This window comes from Eptatretus burgeri, chromosome 2, assembly GCF_056783735.1.
Source record: "Eptatretus burgeri isolate ZD-2024b chromosome 2, Ebu_testis_v1, whole genome shotgun sequence".
In the NCBI taxonomy this organism is placed as follows: domain Eukaryota; kingdom Metazoa; phylum Chordata; class Myxini; order Myxiniformes; family Myxinidae; genus Eptatretus; species Eptatretus burgeri.
Genome location: NC_140962.1, coordinates 66,469,140 through 66,483,867, shown reverse-complemented (window position 1 = coordinate 66,483,867; position 14,728 = coordinate 66,469,140). Strand labels below are relative to the sequence as shown.

Here is a 14,728-nt window from a genome sequence, read left to right as displayed (position 1 = left end):
GACTGGTAGACTGGCAGCCATTTTAGTTGTAAATAAATGTGGGCTAGCCTTTTAACTCTGTCCAGCAAAATTACTAAAACTGGGACTATGACATTTTATGTCTTTTTCCCTTATTCATCAATGTGTTTCGTTCTTCTGATGGACGCTAAACTTGGTGTTTAGCGTCCATCTGCTGGCATTAGTTGGTGGATGTTAAACATCCCACGGTGTCCTTTGCGAAGAGTAAGAGAACTTGTGCTAGCACCCTGAACAAATTCCAAATTCCTGCCCTAACTACTGCTGGGAAGGCAATGTGGCAAACCAAGAAACTGCTTCGGCAGTGCCGACGCTCCGTCATAGAGTATTGTACATCAGAATTGAATTGTCTTTTTAGTTCCGTTTTTAGCTCGCCTGTTCGAAGAACAGAGAGCTATAGCGATACCCCCGGCGTGAGCGTCAGCGTGAGCGTGAAAATGTTAAAGTTTTTGGTGCAAGTTATTTAGAAGCTTGCCATTCATTAATATGTGTACTAGGATGCTGATATTTGGCATGGAGTTTCCTTTAGTTTATGTAGTGATTGATGTAACTATTATTGATGTAGTGAAGTTGAAATAAAAAAATTATTTCAAATGTTTTAAATTTTTGACCTGTTTTGAACTTAACTTTTGTGTAGCACATCAACGTTAAAGTTTTTTGTGCAAGTTATTTAGAAGCTTTCCATTCATTTAATATGTGTACTAGGATGCTGATATTTGGCATGGAGGTTTCTTTGGGGTATATATACTATTGGTGTAGTGAAGTTGAAATTAAAAATTTTTTTTAAATTTTTTAAATATTTGACCTGTTTTGAACTTAACTTTTTTGTAGCACATCAACGTTAAAGTTTTTTCCTTTCTAATGTTTTTATCTACCACACTATTTTTTTTACTGATTACAATATACTAATGCAAATATTGCTTTAAAATTATTTGGATCAGACTTCACTGCAATGCTTTATAAAAAATATTATTAGACTAGTCTTAAAAACTATAAATGTATAAACAGGCGAGCATTGGGTAGCTTTGACACCAACTCTGGTTATATTAACCCTGCTCTCTTCCAATTGATAGTTGTCCCCTAAAGGCACCTGTTTTTCACAAACAGTCCATGTATGAAGTCATTGCAAACCAGAATTGGTCCCAAGGAAACTTTCCTTCATCTTATTGCTGTCATCATTATCATTGCATTCATTCTTCTTGTATTCGCCACAGCAACCCAGACCCAGAGCAAGTGGACAATGTGCAGGAGATCTTGGATACCGAATTGACCCGACTCCTCACCCGAGATTACTTTGACTTGCTGTGTACGTTTCCTTCCCTCACCACTCCCCGCTCAACAACATACATAAGCATCTTTTTTGCAAAGGATGTAGTACAATGATGACCTTTGTTGCCTTCTTGTCTCTCAAATTCCTGAATCAGTTGTTGCTGTCTCCATAAGTCTGTCTTGAGTTCTCAATTGTTCTTAACCTATGAAGTCAAATCTTTCTCTGTAACCGCTTATATTGACTGTTTCAGTTCAGTTTGTTGCTCATTTTATCACAAATTACACAAGTCAAGACATGTTTGTTTGTTTGTTTGTTTGTTTTTGAGAAAAATATATTGAATTCAACTTTGGTTTTAAAATTTTTGTAGTTGGCCTTCGAGGATGTTTTGAAAATCATTTGTCTTTTCCCATTACACGTCTTTTCTGTTCTCATCAGGCTTTTGTGTCAGTACAAAGAAGAATATGGAAATCACAGGTCCGGAATCAGAAGGTCGGTCTTTTTCACATTTGTTTTTTCATTTTGTGCATTGATTTGGAAGTTGAAAATGACATGCTTGGGAAAGGCATTTGAAGCATAGCGATGTGATTTGAAGGGAGAGTAAAATGCAATTTTTCAAGCAATTCATCCATGGTGATTATGATACAGCCATTTGGAATTTCTGATCACTTGTATGAAATTCCTATTTTGAGGATGAACACCAATGAGTGAAGACATAATCTGTGCATCACTGATTTATGATTGTTTACCCACATATATATGAATTCATGAAGAAAGTTTTGAACTGCTGGGAGATCTATATAATCAGAGGACAATTTAAATATTTCTTTCAGGTTTCATGCGATCCAAAGGATTGCAATTCGGACAGTTGCATTGTTTCTTATATCACAAGTTGTTTATTTATGTAGACAGAACAGAGAACAGCCGGCTATTTTTGCAGAGTTAAAAAAGGAGAGATTTTATAATTTATTTGAAACATTTTTTATGAACTGTGAACTGAATCCTTGTTTCCTCCCCCACCCTGCCTCCCCCACTGTCCACCACACGGCGGTCTCCTTGGGTTAACCTGAGGCGGTCCCTTCGGGTAGGTGCCTGGAATGTCCTATCCCTAAGAGAGGATGATCACCTGTCTCTGTTATCATCTGAGCTCAAGTGTTTGGACATCGGGATTGCAGCACTCTCTGAGGTTCGGAGACCAGATTGCGGCGAGATCATGGGGGATGGTTACACCGACTATTGGTCTGGTCGCTCTGATGGTTACCATGCCCAAGGAGTTTCTGTAGCTGTGTCCAATAAGCTGATTCCAATGATAATTGAGGTAACACCGGTTAACGAGCGTATCATGAGACTAAGGATTCGTCACTCCTCAGGTGTCATTTCCCTGGTCTCTGTTTATGCTCTGACTGAGGCAAGTGATCTCACCATGAAGGACGCATTCTCTGCCACGCTTGAGTCTGTGATTGATCAGTGCCCCAGAGGAGATACACTTCTAATCTTGGGGGATTTCAAAGCATTGACTGGAACTGATATGGATGGTTTTGAGATGTGTGTTGGTCCCCATGGGTCAGGAACTGTGAACCTGAATAGCACCAAGTTCCTTGACTTTGCAAGAAGTCATGGACTTAGGGTGGCCGGTTCATGGTTTCAGCGCCCACAAGCTCATCGCTGGACTTGGTATTCCAACGCTGGCAGTGTGGCAAAGGAGATTGACCATGTCCTCGTTGATGGTCGCTGGAGGATGGTCCAGAACTGCAGGGTCTACCAGAGTGCTCATTTCTTCAACGCTGACCACCGGCTTCTTGTAGCAACTCTTAAGTTGCACCTTAAATCCAGGAGAATGGTACCATCCCAGCCTAGGCTGGATGTTAGCAAGCTCAAGGATAAGAGTGTAGCTGAGGAGTTTGCGAACAAGCTGAGTGGAGATTTGGGGGTTCTGTGTGCTTTGGGAGGTCCTGAAGAGTTGTGGAGTGCCTTCAAGACCACAGTCCTTGATGTTGCCGGTGGATGTCTTGGAACTCACCATAGGGCAAAGAAGAATTTTGTCTCTCAAGGGACACTGGATACCATTAACCAGAGTCACACAGCCAGGCTGAATGGCAGAGCTGAGCTGTTCAGGGAGCTGAGGTGGAAAACTGTACATGCACACTGGCTGGACAAGGAGGCCTATGTGCGAAGAATCTGAGAGGGGGTTGAGCATCACCTGTGGTCAAGTGATTCTCCTCCTGCTTACAGGGGAATTTGTGCATTGCATTCCTCCAAGTCTGTCCCTCGGTGTGCTGCAGTAAGAGTAGAGGGTGGTGGGCTCTTGACAGAGGAGTCCGAAGTGAAGCCTCGCTGGGCCAGTTACTTTGAGCGGCTGTACCAGGCTGATCCACCAGCTATTGAGTTGGATATCAGGGGTGTTACAATCCCTATTGCTGACCCTCCAATCAACTGTGGTCTACCTTTGTTTGTGGAAACACAGGCTGCGGTGAACCAGTTGAAAAGCGGTGAAGCTCCTGGGATCTGTGGCATCCATGCTGACCTTCTCAAGGCTGGTGGAAATGCTGGACTCAAGTCACATGCAGTTCTGTGCTCTGCCTGGAACACAGATATCTTTCCCAACTGACTGGAAGAGGGGCCTTGTTGTCTCTCTCTGGAAAGGGAAGGGTGACTACCAAGACTACAACAACTTCTGAGGGGTGACGCTGCTCTCCGTGCCGGGCAAGGTCTTTGCTCGGATAATTATTATTGACAGGGTTCGCCACCATCTGCTTGAGCACCAGCGTCCAGTACAGTTAGGCTTTTCACCAAAGAGGTCAACGATTGACCGTATCCTCGTTCTTCGGGTCCTCACTGAACAAACACGAGAGTTTTGGTAGGTTCTGCTTGCAGCCTATGTTGATCTCTGCAAAGCGTTTGATTCAGTGAATCGGGATGCCCTCTGGAGGATTCTTGGTCTTCCTGGGGTACCACCAAAACGGATCAATCTGATGTCTGAACTATACTCTGGTACTGAGAGTGCTGTGAGATGTGGTGATACCATCTCTGACTTATTTCCAGTTGTGGCTGGAGTTTGTGAGGGGTGTGTCCTTGCCCCCACACTTTTCAGCACTTGTATGGACTGGAATCTGTGGAGGATGTCGGAGAGATCAAGCTGCGGTACATCATTTGGGAATGTCAAGATCTCTGACCTTGATTTCGCAGATGATGCAGTTATCTTTGCGGAGGCTATAGCTATCCATTTGGGGGCCCTGGAGATGCTGAATGAGGAGTCTGAGCTGCTGGGATTGCGGGTTTCCTGGGTCAAAACTAAGATCCAGGCTTTCAATGACATCTTGGATGCTGTTATCCTGTCTGTACCTGCTTGTGGCGAGAATGTTGAGGTCACGGAGAGATTCACTTACCTTGGTCATGATATTCATGTCTCTGCTGGCTGTGAGCCAAAGGACAACAGGCGTCTGGGTCGGGCCTGGGGAGTCTGGATTCACTGGATCATTGGGTGTCGCGCTGCCGGTACCTGTGCAGGACGACGAAAGTCTGAGTCTTCAGGTCCTTGGTGCTTCCAGTCTTGCTTTATGGATGTGAGACTTGGATTCTGACCAGGGATCTGAGATGGAGACTTAATTCCTTTGGCACCAGGTCTCTTCGGAGAATCCTTGGCTATCGCTAGTCGGACTTTGTGTCCAATCAGCGGTTCCTGAGAGAGACTCAAATGAGATTTTTTTACCTGCATAGTCCATGAGCGTCAGCTGCGGCTGTATGGACATGTCTTGTTTTCCTGACGCTGATCCTGCTCACCAGAGAATCTGGTGAGCAGGAGCCGCTGCAGGTGAGCAGGAGCAGCAAAGGATGAAGGGAATGAAGGGAGCCTCATGAGTGGAGGAGGCCAATGGACCGACCACATGCCTCATTTTTGCAGCATGTTGTTCAACATCTCAAGGAGATGGGGATGGGCCTGGCATCTGCCTGGGGGATGGCCAGACGGAGGCCCCTGGAGTACCGGCGGAAAGTGGACGCAGCGACGCGCTGCTCTGGCGCATTCTCCCATACCTGACCTGACCCCACCAGCCACATGCATGACATAGTTCTAAAACTATCTTCCACGAGCCATGCAGAAACACAATGCAGCTTCAACCGACCATCTACCACATTGGTCCCCAACCTGCGGCCCACAGAGCCCTATACTGCGGCCCGTGAGGACTTTCCAATCAAAACACATTTCCATGTAGCAATTTTAAAGGGGTTTACACAATGCCACTGCCGGCCGGCGCCGTGACCTGAAAAGCCTTACACAATGCCGCTGCCGGGCACTGCTGCTTACCGCCGGGAGGAATCAAATCAATTTGATTTTGCCTTCCGGCATCTTGCGGCAGTATTTAAAATTAATTACACCCCGAACGGAAATTTTTTCAGAATTACAGTGTGTGAACAATCGATCGACCGAATACATATAAAATTAATTAATATAAAAAACAATACTCCAATAAACCCCAAACGTTGTATCGATTTCTCAACACAAACGTTGTGTGACAATTTGCATTTGCAGGCCATGGCTCCACCGAAAAAGCAGAGAAAGGTGAACGACGAGAAGCGAGCCTTCAACCCTGACTGGACGAGGGACGTCTTCTTCACAGAGAACAGGGGCAAGACTCTTCCTCATCTGCTATGAGACCCTGGCCTGGCCAAAGCTGTTCAATGTCAAGCGGCATTACCAAACTCACAATGGGGAGAAGTTCAACATCTTTCAGGGCAACCAGTGACTTGTGAAGGCCAACGAACTGAAGTCTAAGCTTTCCCAGCAGCAGAACATCTTCACCAAGCAGGGCAACGACTCCAAGAAGGCCATGGAGGCAAGCATCAAGGTGTCGGAAATAATTGCCCGTCGCATGAAGCCTTTCTCAGATGGCGAGTTTGTCAAGGAGTGTCTTCAAGCCGTTGTGCAGAGCATCTGTCCTGAGAAGGCCACCATCTTCAACTCGGTCAGCCTCAGTAGCACGACGATCACGAGGAAAGTTGAAGGTATATCTAGGAACCTCAAGAAGCAGCTGTGCGTCCTGGCCTCCGACTTCAAGGCCTTCTCACTGGCCTTGGACGAGAGTACAGACATGACAGACACAGCACAGCTGGCCATCTTCATCAGGGGAGTCGACATGGACTTCAACATCACTGAAGAGCTGCTGGCACTCTGTCCCATGAAGGATACGTGCACTGGCGGGGACATCTTCCATGAGTGCAACGCTGCCTTACAGAAGGCCAACCTGAACGACACAAAGCTGGTCAGCATGACCACGGATGGCGCCCCTGCCATGTTAGGCACTAAGAAGGGCCCGCAGGGTCACACCATGGGCGAGTTGAGCCATCAGGGGCTGCCGCACCACCTCATCTGGTGCCACTGCATCATCCACCAAGAAAATCTTTGCAGCAAGACCCTGGGCTTCAAGGACATCATGAGCAAGGTCATTGGCAATATCAACTACATTCGTGTGCATGCTCTCAACCACCGTCAGTTCAAGGAGCTGCTGCAGGAGCTTGATGCAAACTACAGGGATGTCCTGTACTTCTCGGCCGTGAGGTGGCTGAGCAGGGGCCGCACTTTGAAGTGCTTCTTTGAGCTGAACGACGAGCTGACCATGTTCCTGGGAACGAAGGGCCAGCCAGTTGGTCACTTCTCAGACCCCCAGTGGCTGGATGGATGACCTCACCTTCCTTGTTGACATCACTGAGAAGCTCAATGCCCTCAACGTCTCCATGCAGGGAAGAGGCAAGCTGGTCCACAACCTCTATGGCTGCATCCAGTCCTTCGAGAACAAGCTGGAGCTGTGGGAGTCACAACTGCGTGCCAGCCGACTCGACCACTTCACTGCTCTGCAGGGCCAGCACGGTGAGGATGAGACCGTTTTTGATGGTGAGAGGTATGCGACAGAGGTGGCCCGTCTGAAGAAGGAGTTCGAGAAACGATTCCAAGACTTCTGCAAGCGCAAAGTCAGCTTCGAGATCTTCGCCATGTCCTTCTCATTCGATCCCTTGCAAGCCCCAACGGACCTGCAGGAGTAGCTGATCAAGCTGAAGAGTGACATCGACATCAAGGCCCAGTTCTTGGAGAAGGAACTCCAGGAGTTCTACAGGGGGCTACCCTGCCAGACCTTCCCCAACCTGATCAAGCATGCCCAGAAGTTGCTTTCCATGTTTGGCAGCACATACTTGTGCGAGCAGTTCTTCACCAAGCTGAAGTACTCCAATAACAAGAACCGAAACGCCTTGTCCGACATGCATCTGGAAGACGCTCTTCGTGTTGCTTCCTCCCATCTGGTGCCCGACATCAACTCGATCCTGGGAGAGCAGAAGCAGTATCAAGTTTCTCATTGACTCTGAAAATGTTTCTCAGTATCAAGTTTCTCAATAAAATGCATCAATTTTTTTCTGGCTCCCAACATCCTTGGGAGTAGTGAATGTGGCCCGTGGGATCAAAAGGTTGGAGACCACTGATCTACCATCACCTGCACAATAAACAGTTCTACAATCATCTTCCATGAGCCACGCAGAATCCATCCCCCACCTCCATCTACCCACAACCCCTGCACGGCTACTTATATGCAGTGTGTCCTGGGTTTCATTATTTTTGCGTTTACTGTTCGTCCCACTGCCTGATCTTCTGTGATTCTTCGCGTTTGTCAACTTTTGCACTCATCGTTCGATCATGGATCCTAAGCGTATGAGTGGTGCAGGAGATGAGTCTGCTCCCAAGAGACAGAAAAATGTGATGAGCTTGAGCCATAAAGTGAAGCCACTTGACTGACTACAAAGGGGCATCTGTGGGCAGGTACTATGGCATGAGCAAGTCTACTGTGCACTATATAAAGGAGGAGAAGGCGATTCACGGAAGCATCGTGGTGAGTGCAGTACCCAGCAGCAAAGTGGTTACCCAGGTCAGGAACATGCACATCAAATCAATGGAGAAGGCGTTGAATGTGTGGGTAGAGTACAATGCCGAGAGAAATGTGCCTTAAAGCTGACCACTGATTAGGGAAAAGGCAAATTGCATTTATGATCATCTGGTTGGCATGGGTGGTGCTGCACACGTTAGTGATGCGGGTACGAGTTCCTTCCAAGCCAGCAGGGGATGGTTTCACCGCTTCAAGAGGAGTACAGTCTCCATAACGTAGAGCTCACAGGCGAGCGTGCCTCAGCGGACCACGAGGCAGCTGAAGCTTTCCCTGCTCAACTTGCGAAGCTCATCGAGGAAAAGGGGTATGTATCGGAGCAGGTCTTCAATGCAGACAAGACCGGGATGAAAGGCAGTAATGTAATTTTTTTTTATATTACTGCCTTTCATGTCAAAAAAGATGCCCACGAGGACTTTCATCTCGAAACGAGAGAGCGCAGCATCGGGCTTCAAGGCTGGGAAGGACAGAATATCTCTTCTTCTCTGGCCAACACCAAAAGGGACTGCATAATCAAACCCATGATGTTGTATCGTTCCTTAAACCCACGTGCTCTCAAGGGAAAAAACAAACAAACTCTGCCCATATTTTGGTGTGCCAACAAAAAGGTGTGGGAAACAGCTCTGATCTTTATTGATTGGTTCCACAATTGTTTCGTCCCTCAAGTGGAAGAGGTATCTGGCAGACATGAACCTCTCCTTCAAAGTCCTCCTGCTGGTAGACAATGCTCCTGACCACCCCGAGCAGCTAAAGTTGGCCCGTGCCAAAGTCGAGGTCATCTTTCTGCCAACCAGTACCACCTCCCTCATCCAACCACTCAACCCTGGTGTGATTTTAACATTTAAAATGTATTAGACCCGCCGTACCTTCCGTCACATCTTGGATTCTATTGAGTTCGACTCTGCACTTACCACCGTGCAAGGTTTGAAGGATTTCAACATGATGCACTGCATCAGTGCCATCAAAGACTCGCTGGACGAGATGAAAGCTTCCACCCTCAATGCTTGCTGGCAGAACCTATGGCCACGGGCCGTCAACAACTTCAGAAGTTTTCCCCGCCTTTATTTAACGGTCATCATCACCACATCAGTTCTTCAAACAGTCTTTATTGCTAATAGTTGCCTTTCTTTCGACATGCTTGTTCCTGCTCTCGCTACCCGATTGCTCTGATCCCAGCATCTTGCAATGACACCAGATTCCTTTTGCTATTTCTTTCGATATTAAACCTTCCTCCCTTTTCAGTTTTGATCCTTTCCACTTTTATTTAGCTTCCGCTGCTGGCCTATATCATTATAGTTATTGTTATTGGTTATCTGTTTGCGCGCACACACACACACACACACACACACACACACACACACACACACACACACACACACACACACACACACACACACACACACACACACACACACACACACACACACACACACACACACACACACACACACACACACACACACATCCTCCGTGCTCATCAGTTTCCATTTTTTGTATGTGTATAAGAAGTTATTCCGTTTTAATAAAGGTGGGGTGTTATTCATTAATTTCCGTGATACAACTTTGAATCAAACAATTTGGAAGGTTAGGTGAACAAGTATCTGCTCGACCCATTTGGTTGTCCGAGTTCGTAATTATAAGTGCTCTTCCCTCAAGGCATTGCAAGTTGCTGCCCTGAGGTGCATATTTTAACCATGATTACATACTTGTATGTTGAGTAATTGTTTTATTTGCAACACCCTGAGGGGAATGTTGTCTCTTCTGACTGTTTTATACCTTGTCTCTTTGTAGAGCTGACCAAAATGCTACCTTTTATGTGTACATTTTTTTAAATCCTTTATTTATTTTTTATTTTTACAGCCGTGAAAAAGGCCGCAGAAGCTGCCAAAGTGGAAATGCATGACGGTGAGAAATTTATCTTACAAGTTCGCAAGTACCTTTTGCGTTGATTGTTGAGAACAACTTTTGTGGGTTTTTTTTCAATATCTCTCCTGAGCCATGCACATTTTGCACGTTCCATGGATCTTGGTTTCCAAGAATAGCGATAGCAAATTTTGAAATCTCATCCTCCATAGATCCTTAAGCTGGAGGACCCGTCTTCCAGCACGAGTTGTTGGTGGATGTTAAAGACCGCCATGGTGTATTTTGTGAAGATGAGGCTAATTATCACCGGCAATGTGAACAAATTACAAATTCCTTCGACTTTAAGTTGAGTATCCTGTGACTGAGTGCTGCCCAGGAGTTGTCCTGACCTTGAAATGTTTCTTGGCTTGTTAACAGCCCAGAGCATTGTAAAGAGTAAAGGCCAATGTTAAAGGCCCTGTCACACCTTGACGATTTAGCCAGCGTATGCCGACGTATGAAAAATTTGTCTAAAACGCTAGCACACGTCGAATACATTATGGGTAAGTTTTGTATGTTAAGAGCACGCTGAAGAACGCTGGCATACGTCGTAGTACGCAGAGTTCGTCAACAAATTTTAAGCATGCTCAAAATTTTTCGACGTATGCCAACGTATGACTCACATGTTCCGCATACGCTGGCCATTAGTTGTAGGCACGTTATGCGATCGTTGACACACGTCGACACACCTTACTTGTAAGTTACTCATTAGTCGAAACACATCAAGGTAATGTTTAGCGTCAGTGTTCCAGACTCCATGGTTTCATTTTATTTATTTATTTATTTATTTATTTATTTATTTATTTATTTTTACTTCGGTGTGACAGTGATGTTGACACTTCGATTTCTAGTGCGGTTATAATATAATATAATTAATAGGCTGCCGCTCAACGATTTAAATCATAACCGCACTAGAAATCGAAGTGTCAACATCACCGTCATGCCGAAGATAAAAAAAACCATGGAGTATGAAACACTGATGGGTTCCTCCTGTGAAGCCCATTTTTATATACCAATTCCCCTAAATGCTGCCAATATGCCATTATATGGTAGCTGCAAGTTAGAAACACGTTCAGTAAGTTCTGTGGTCGTCCGGAAGACGTCAATCAAATACGTCAATATGCGTTGGAGATACATTACACATAGGTTCAAAGCACGTCACTCATAGGTTAGAAATAAGTTTTGGGTACGCTAAACATTACCTCGACGTGTTTCGACTTATGAGTAACTTACAAGTAACATGTGTCGACGTTTGTCAACGATCGCATAACGTGCCTACAACTTATGGCCAGCGTATGCGAAACGTGTGAGTCATACGCTGGCATACGTCGAAAAATTTTGAGCATGCTTAAAATTTGTCAACGAGCTCAGCGTACTACGACGTATGTCAGCGTGCTTCAACGTACTCTTAATGTATACAAAACTTACCCATAACGTATTCGACGTGTGTTAGCGTTTTAGACAATTTTTTCATACGTCGGCATATGCTGGCTAAATAGTCAAGGTGTGACGGGGCCTTTAAATCGTTGAGTGGCAGCCTATTAATAAGCTACGCCACGTGATCGTCAGCGATACGCTGCCACGCTATGCATAAGTTAGACTATCGTTGGGCATAGGTTGTGAACGCCGACAACATGCTAAGCATTCGTTGGTATAAGTTATCTATAAGTTATCGAAACGTTCTGTGTTCGTTACTAATACGTTATGCATACGTCCAACTCGTTATGAATATGCCCAAAACTGAAAAAAAAACATCAATAGTTCAGCGTACGCCAGCGTTTTACATACATTTTGATACGTTGCCATACGCTGGCTAAATCGTCAAGTGTGACAGGGCCTTAAGCCTCCCCTTTTATAGGATAGGGGGAGGGTTATAGCAGTTGAAGGGTTTGTTTCTACAATTAGTGCCCCCAATTTTTCATGGTCATTCAGAGTTTCTTTGACCCCAAGTCACAAATTTCGTGACTTGCAACTTGACTTGAGGCTTGGCCTTAAAAACTTGAGACTTGAGCTTGTAGACTTGTTGACAATGACGATGAATGAATGAACACCATATCAAAATAAATATATCTCAGTGATGTTTTTGTGACTAATTTTAATTAGACGTCTGGTAGGATGTGAATATATCTATAAACAAAGACCACTGGAGTTGCGTGCCAAAGGGAGCATGAACTCGGTAAATAGATCGCGCCGAGCTTAGAACGGTATTAGTTATACACTACCCAAAGTGCCACTGAGCTCTGAGCCTCCCATTGCACATACATGTGTCTAGTGGAGTAAAAAGAGGTAAATTATGGAGAAAAGCAAGTAGAGCTTTTTTTTTTTTAATGACATGGATTCTATGCCTATCAATTCAGTTGTCATGTATGCCGTAAGGCGTACGTATGGAATTGTTTTCCTGCAGCTGCTCAGTTCATACCCATTTAACTTCTTCTGTGTTTTGTTGTTGTTTTTTTTAGTCTATGTGTTTTCTGGCTCATGGAACTAAAATAACCAAACAAAAAACATACACACAGAGACACAGACAATGGTTTGAGCTTTGAGTGGACATTCTTGATTACCATTACACTGTCAATACTGAGCGTCACTGCGTAGCTTGCTGCTCCTCTCTGCGCACGTGTGCTTCACTTCGTTATCGGTAGCATGGTGGAGATTCCGAGGTTGGATCCTATTTGCTCATCAATATTTTGAAGTTTCATTGAATGAATGGAGTGCTGTATGTCAAACGTGTGGTATAAAATTTCAGATGGCCCATCCACAACATCAAATTTCATTCGTCATCTAAAACTCACCCGCAGAAGTAAATTTTCTTTTCCACTCGACAGTCTAACACATTTTATTTCGAACGTTTCCACTGCACTAACACAGTAACACTGAGCCTACACTCATGCTGGTTGCGTGTGGGATGTAGGACTAGACCTTTCAGTGTGTTCAGCATTGAAATGCGGAACGTCAAGCTACGGAGCAGCAAAGTGCAATTTTTAAAGTCGTTGGTATGACTTGGCAGGGGTTCGAATCACCAACCTTCCATATTCAGAGCGGAATCACCAAGATTAATGACATGCTAAACATTGAGTCTGGTCACTGAGTTTTGTTACCGATTGTAACCATTTTTGTCACCATTACACCATCGAGTCTGGTAAACGAGTTTGAATAAAGCAATTAAACTGTCATTTTTCTTTTTCCCCCCATGTCATTTAGTTTACAAAATACATATGCCCAAAAAATCATCAAGCTCAAATAAACAACTAACTTCTGACTCGTGTAAACCTTTTGAGTATTAAAGGCTTACACGTAACCAAGGTCTATGATAACGACATTATGACGTGTGACTTGACTTTCGACTTACTTGCGACTTTCCCTCATAGACTTTAGACTTGGCTCCAGGTGACTTGTTGACCATCTTTGCCACGAGGAGTACTAAATTATTATTATTATTATTTTTTCCAATTTTTTCCCCCCTTCTTCCTGCACTCCCAATTTCTTTATCTGTATCTACAGTAGGAGCCGGCTGGGACTTTCAAAATTAAATTTTGCGTCAATAATGGGAATAGAAAGTATGCCTTGACCTTATCCTAATTTCCAAGGTCATGACCCAATTATCACCATTTTTCACCATAACCCGACCAAGATTTGTCTGATCAGAATGAAGTTGCTCTCCCTACTTCGCCAAGAGCAAGACACATTTATGCTTGATTTACATCATGCCCCTCCAAGTTAAAGGTCATGGTCAATTAGTGATCAAAAAATGGTGGTCTGAAAAAAATTTATACCATCATTGGATCGTGGGCCAACGGTAAACTGTGGGAGGCTTACCTTTGGCGATCAGTTTGTGATTACAGACATCTCGTAATGGCTTATCTTCCACTGATTTTTGAACAACCTGCTTTTGAAATCTGGCAAAATTTAAATGTTTTCGACATGACTTTTTTATAGCTGCTTATTACTGTGATTTTAGCTCGCCTGTTCGAAAAACAGAGAGCTATAGCGATACCCCTGGCGTGAGCGTGAGCATGAAAATGTTAAATTTTTTGATGCAAGTTATTTTTTTGTTTGTGAACAGTATTACGGAAAAACTCCTCGACGGATTTCGACGAAACTTGGTGGGGGGGTGAGGTATGGTCCAAGGATCATGCCATTATATTTTGGACTTGGTTCTCCCCCCAAAAAAAAAAATTGGTAGAGAATTTTTTTTTTTTGCATTTCTACATGTTTTAAGTGATTTCCAACCCCCCCCACCCCCAAAAAAAAATTTGTTAGAGAAAAAAAAAATTTTTTTTGCATTTCTACATGTTTTAAGTGATTTCCACCCCCCCCCTCCCCAAAAAAAATTAGAGAAAAAAATTTTTTTGCAACTTTTTTTCAACAAAATTTCGATTTCTTTTTTTTGCATTTCTACATGTGTTAAGTGATTAGGATTTCGACGAAACTTGGTGGAGGGGTTAGGTATGGTCCAAGGATCATGGCATTAGATTTTGGACTTGGTCCCCCCCCACCAAATATAAATTTGTGGAGAAATTTTTTTTTTGCATTTCTACATGTTTTCAGTGATTTCCACCCCCCCCCAAAATTGTGAGAGAAAATTTTTTTTTTTTTTTGCATTTCTACATGTTTTAATTGA

General features: G+C 44.2%; 1 protein-coding gene across 1 annotated transcript in view; it reads left to right on the top strand.

Moving 5' to 3' along the window:
• The window catches only part of XPO5 (exportin 5), a 131,078-nt gene that overhangs the window by 98,684 nt on the left and 17,666 nt on the right, over positions 1 to 14,728 (top strand). The window contains exons 26-28 of the mRNA XM_085869608.1: positions 1,230 to 1,321; positions 1,721 to 1,774; positions 10,066 to 10,110. Coding sequence (XP_085725734.1) covers positions 1,230 to 1,321; positions 1,721 to 1,774; positions 10,066 to 10,110 — 191 coding nt within the window. The remainder of the gene's footprint in view (positions 1 to 1,229; positions 1,322 to 1,720; positions 1,775 to 10,065; positions 10,111 to 14,728) is intronic.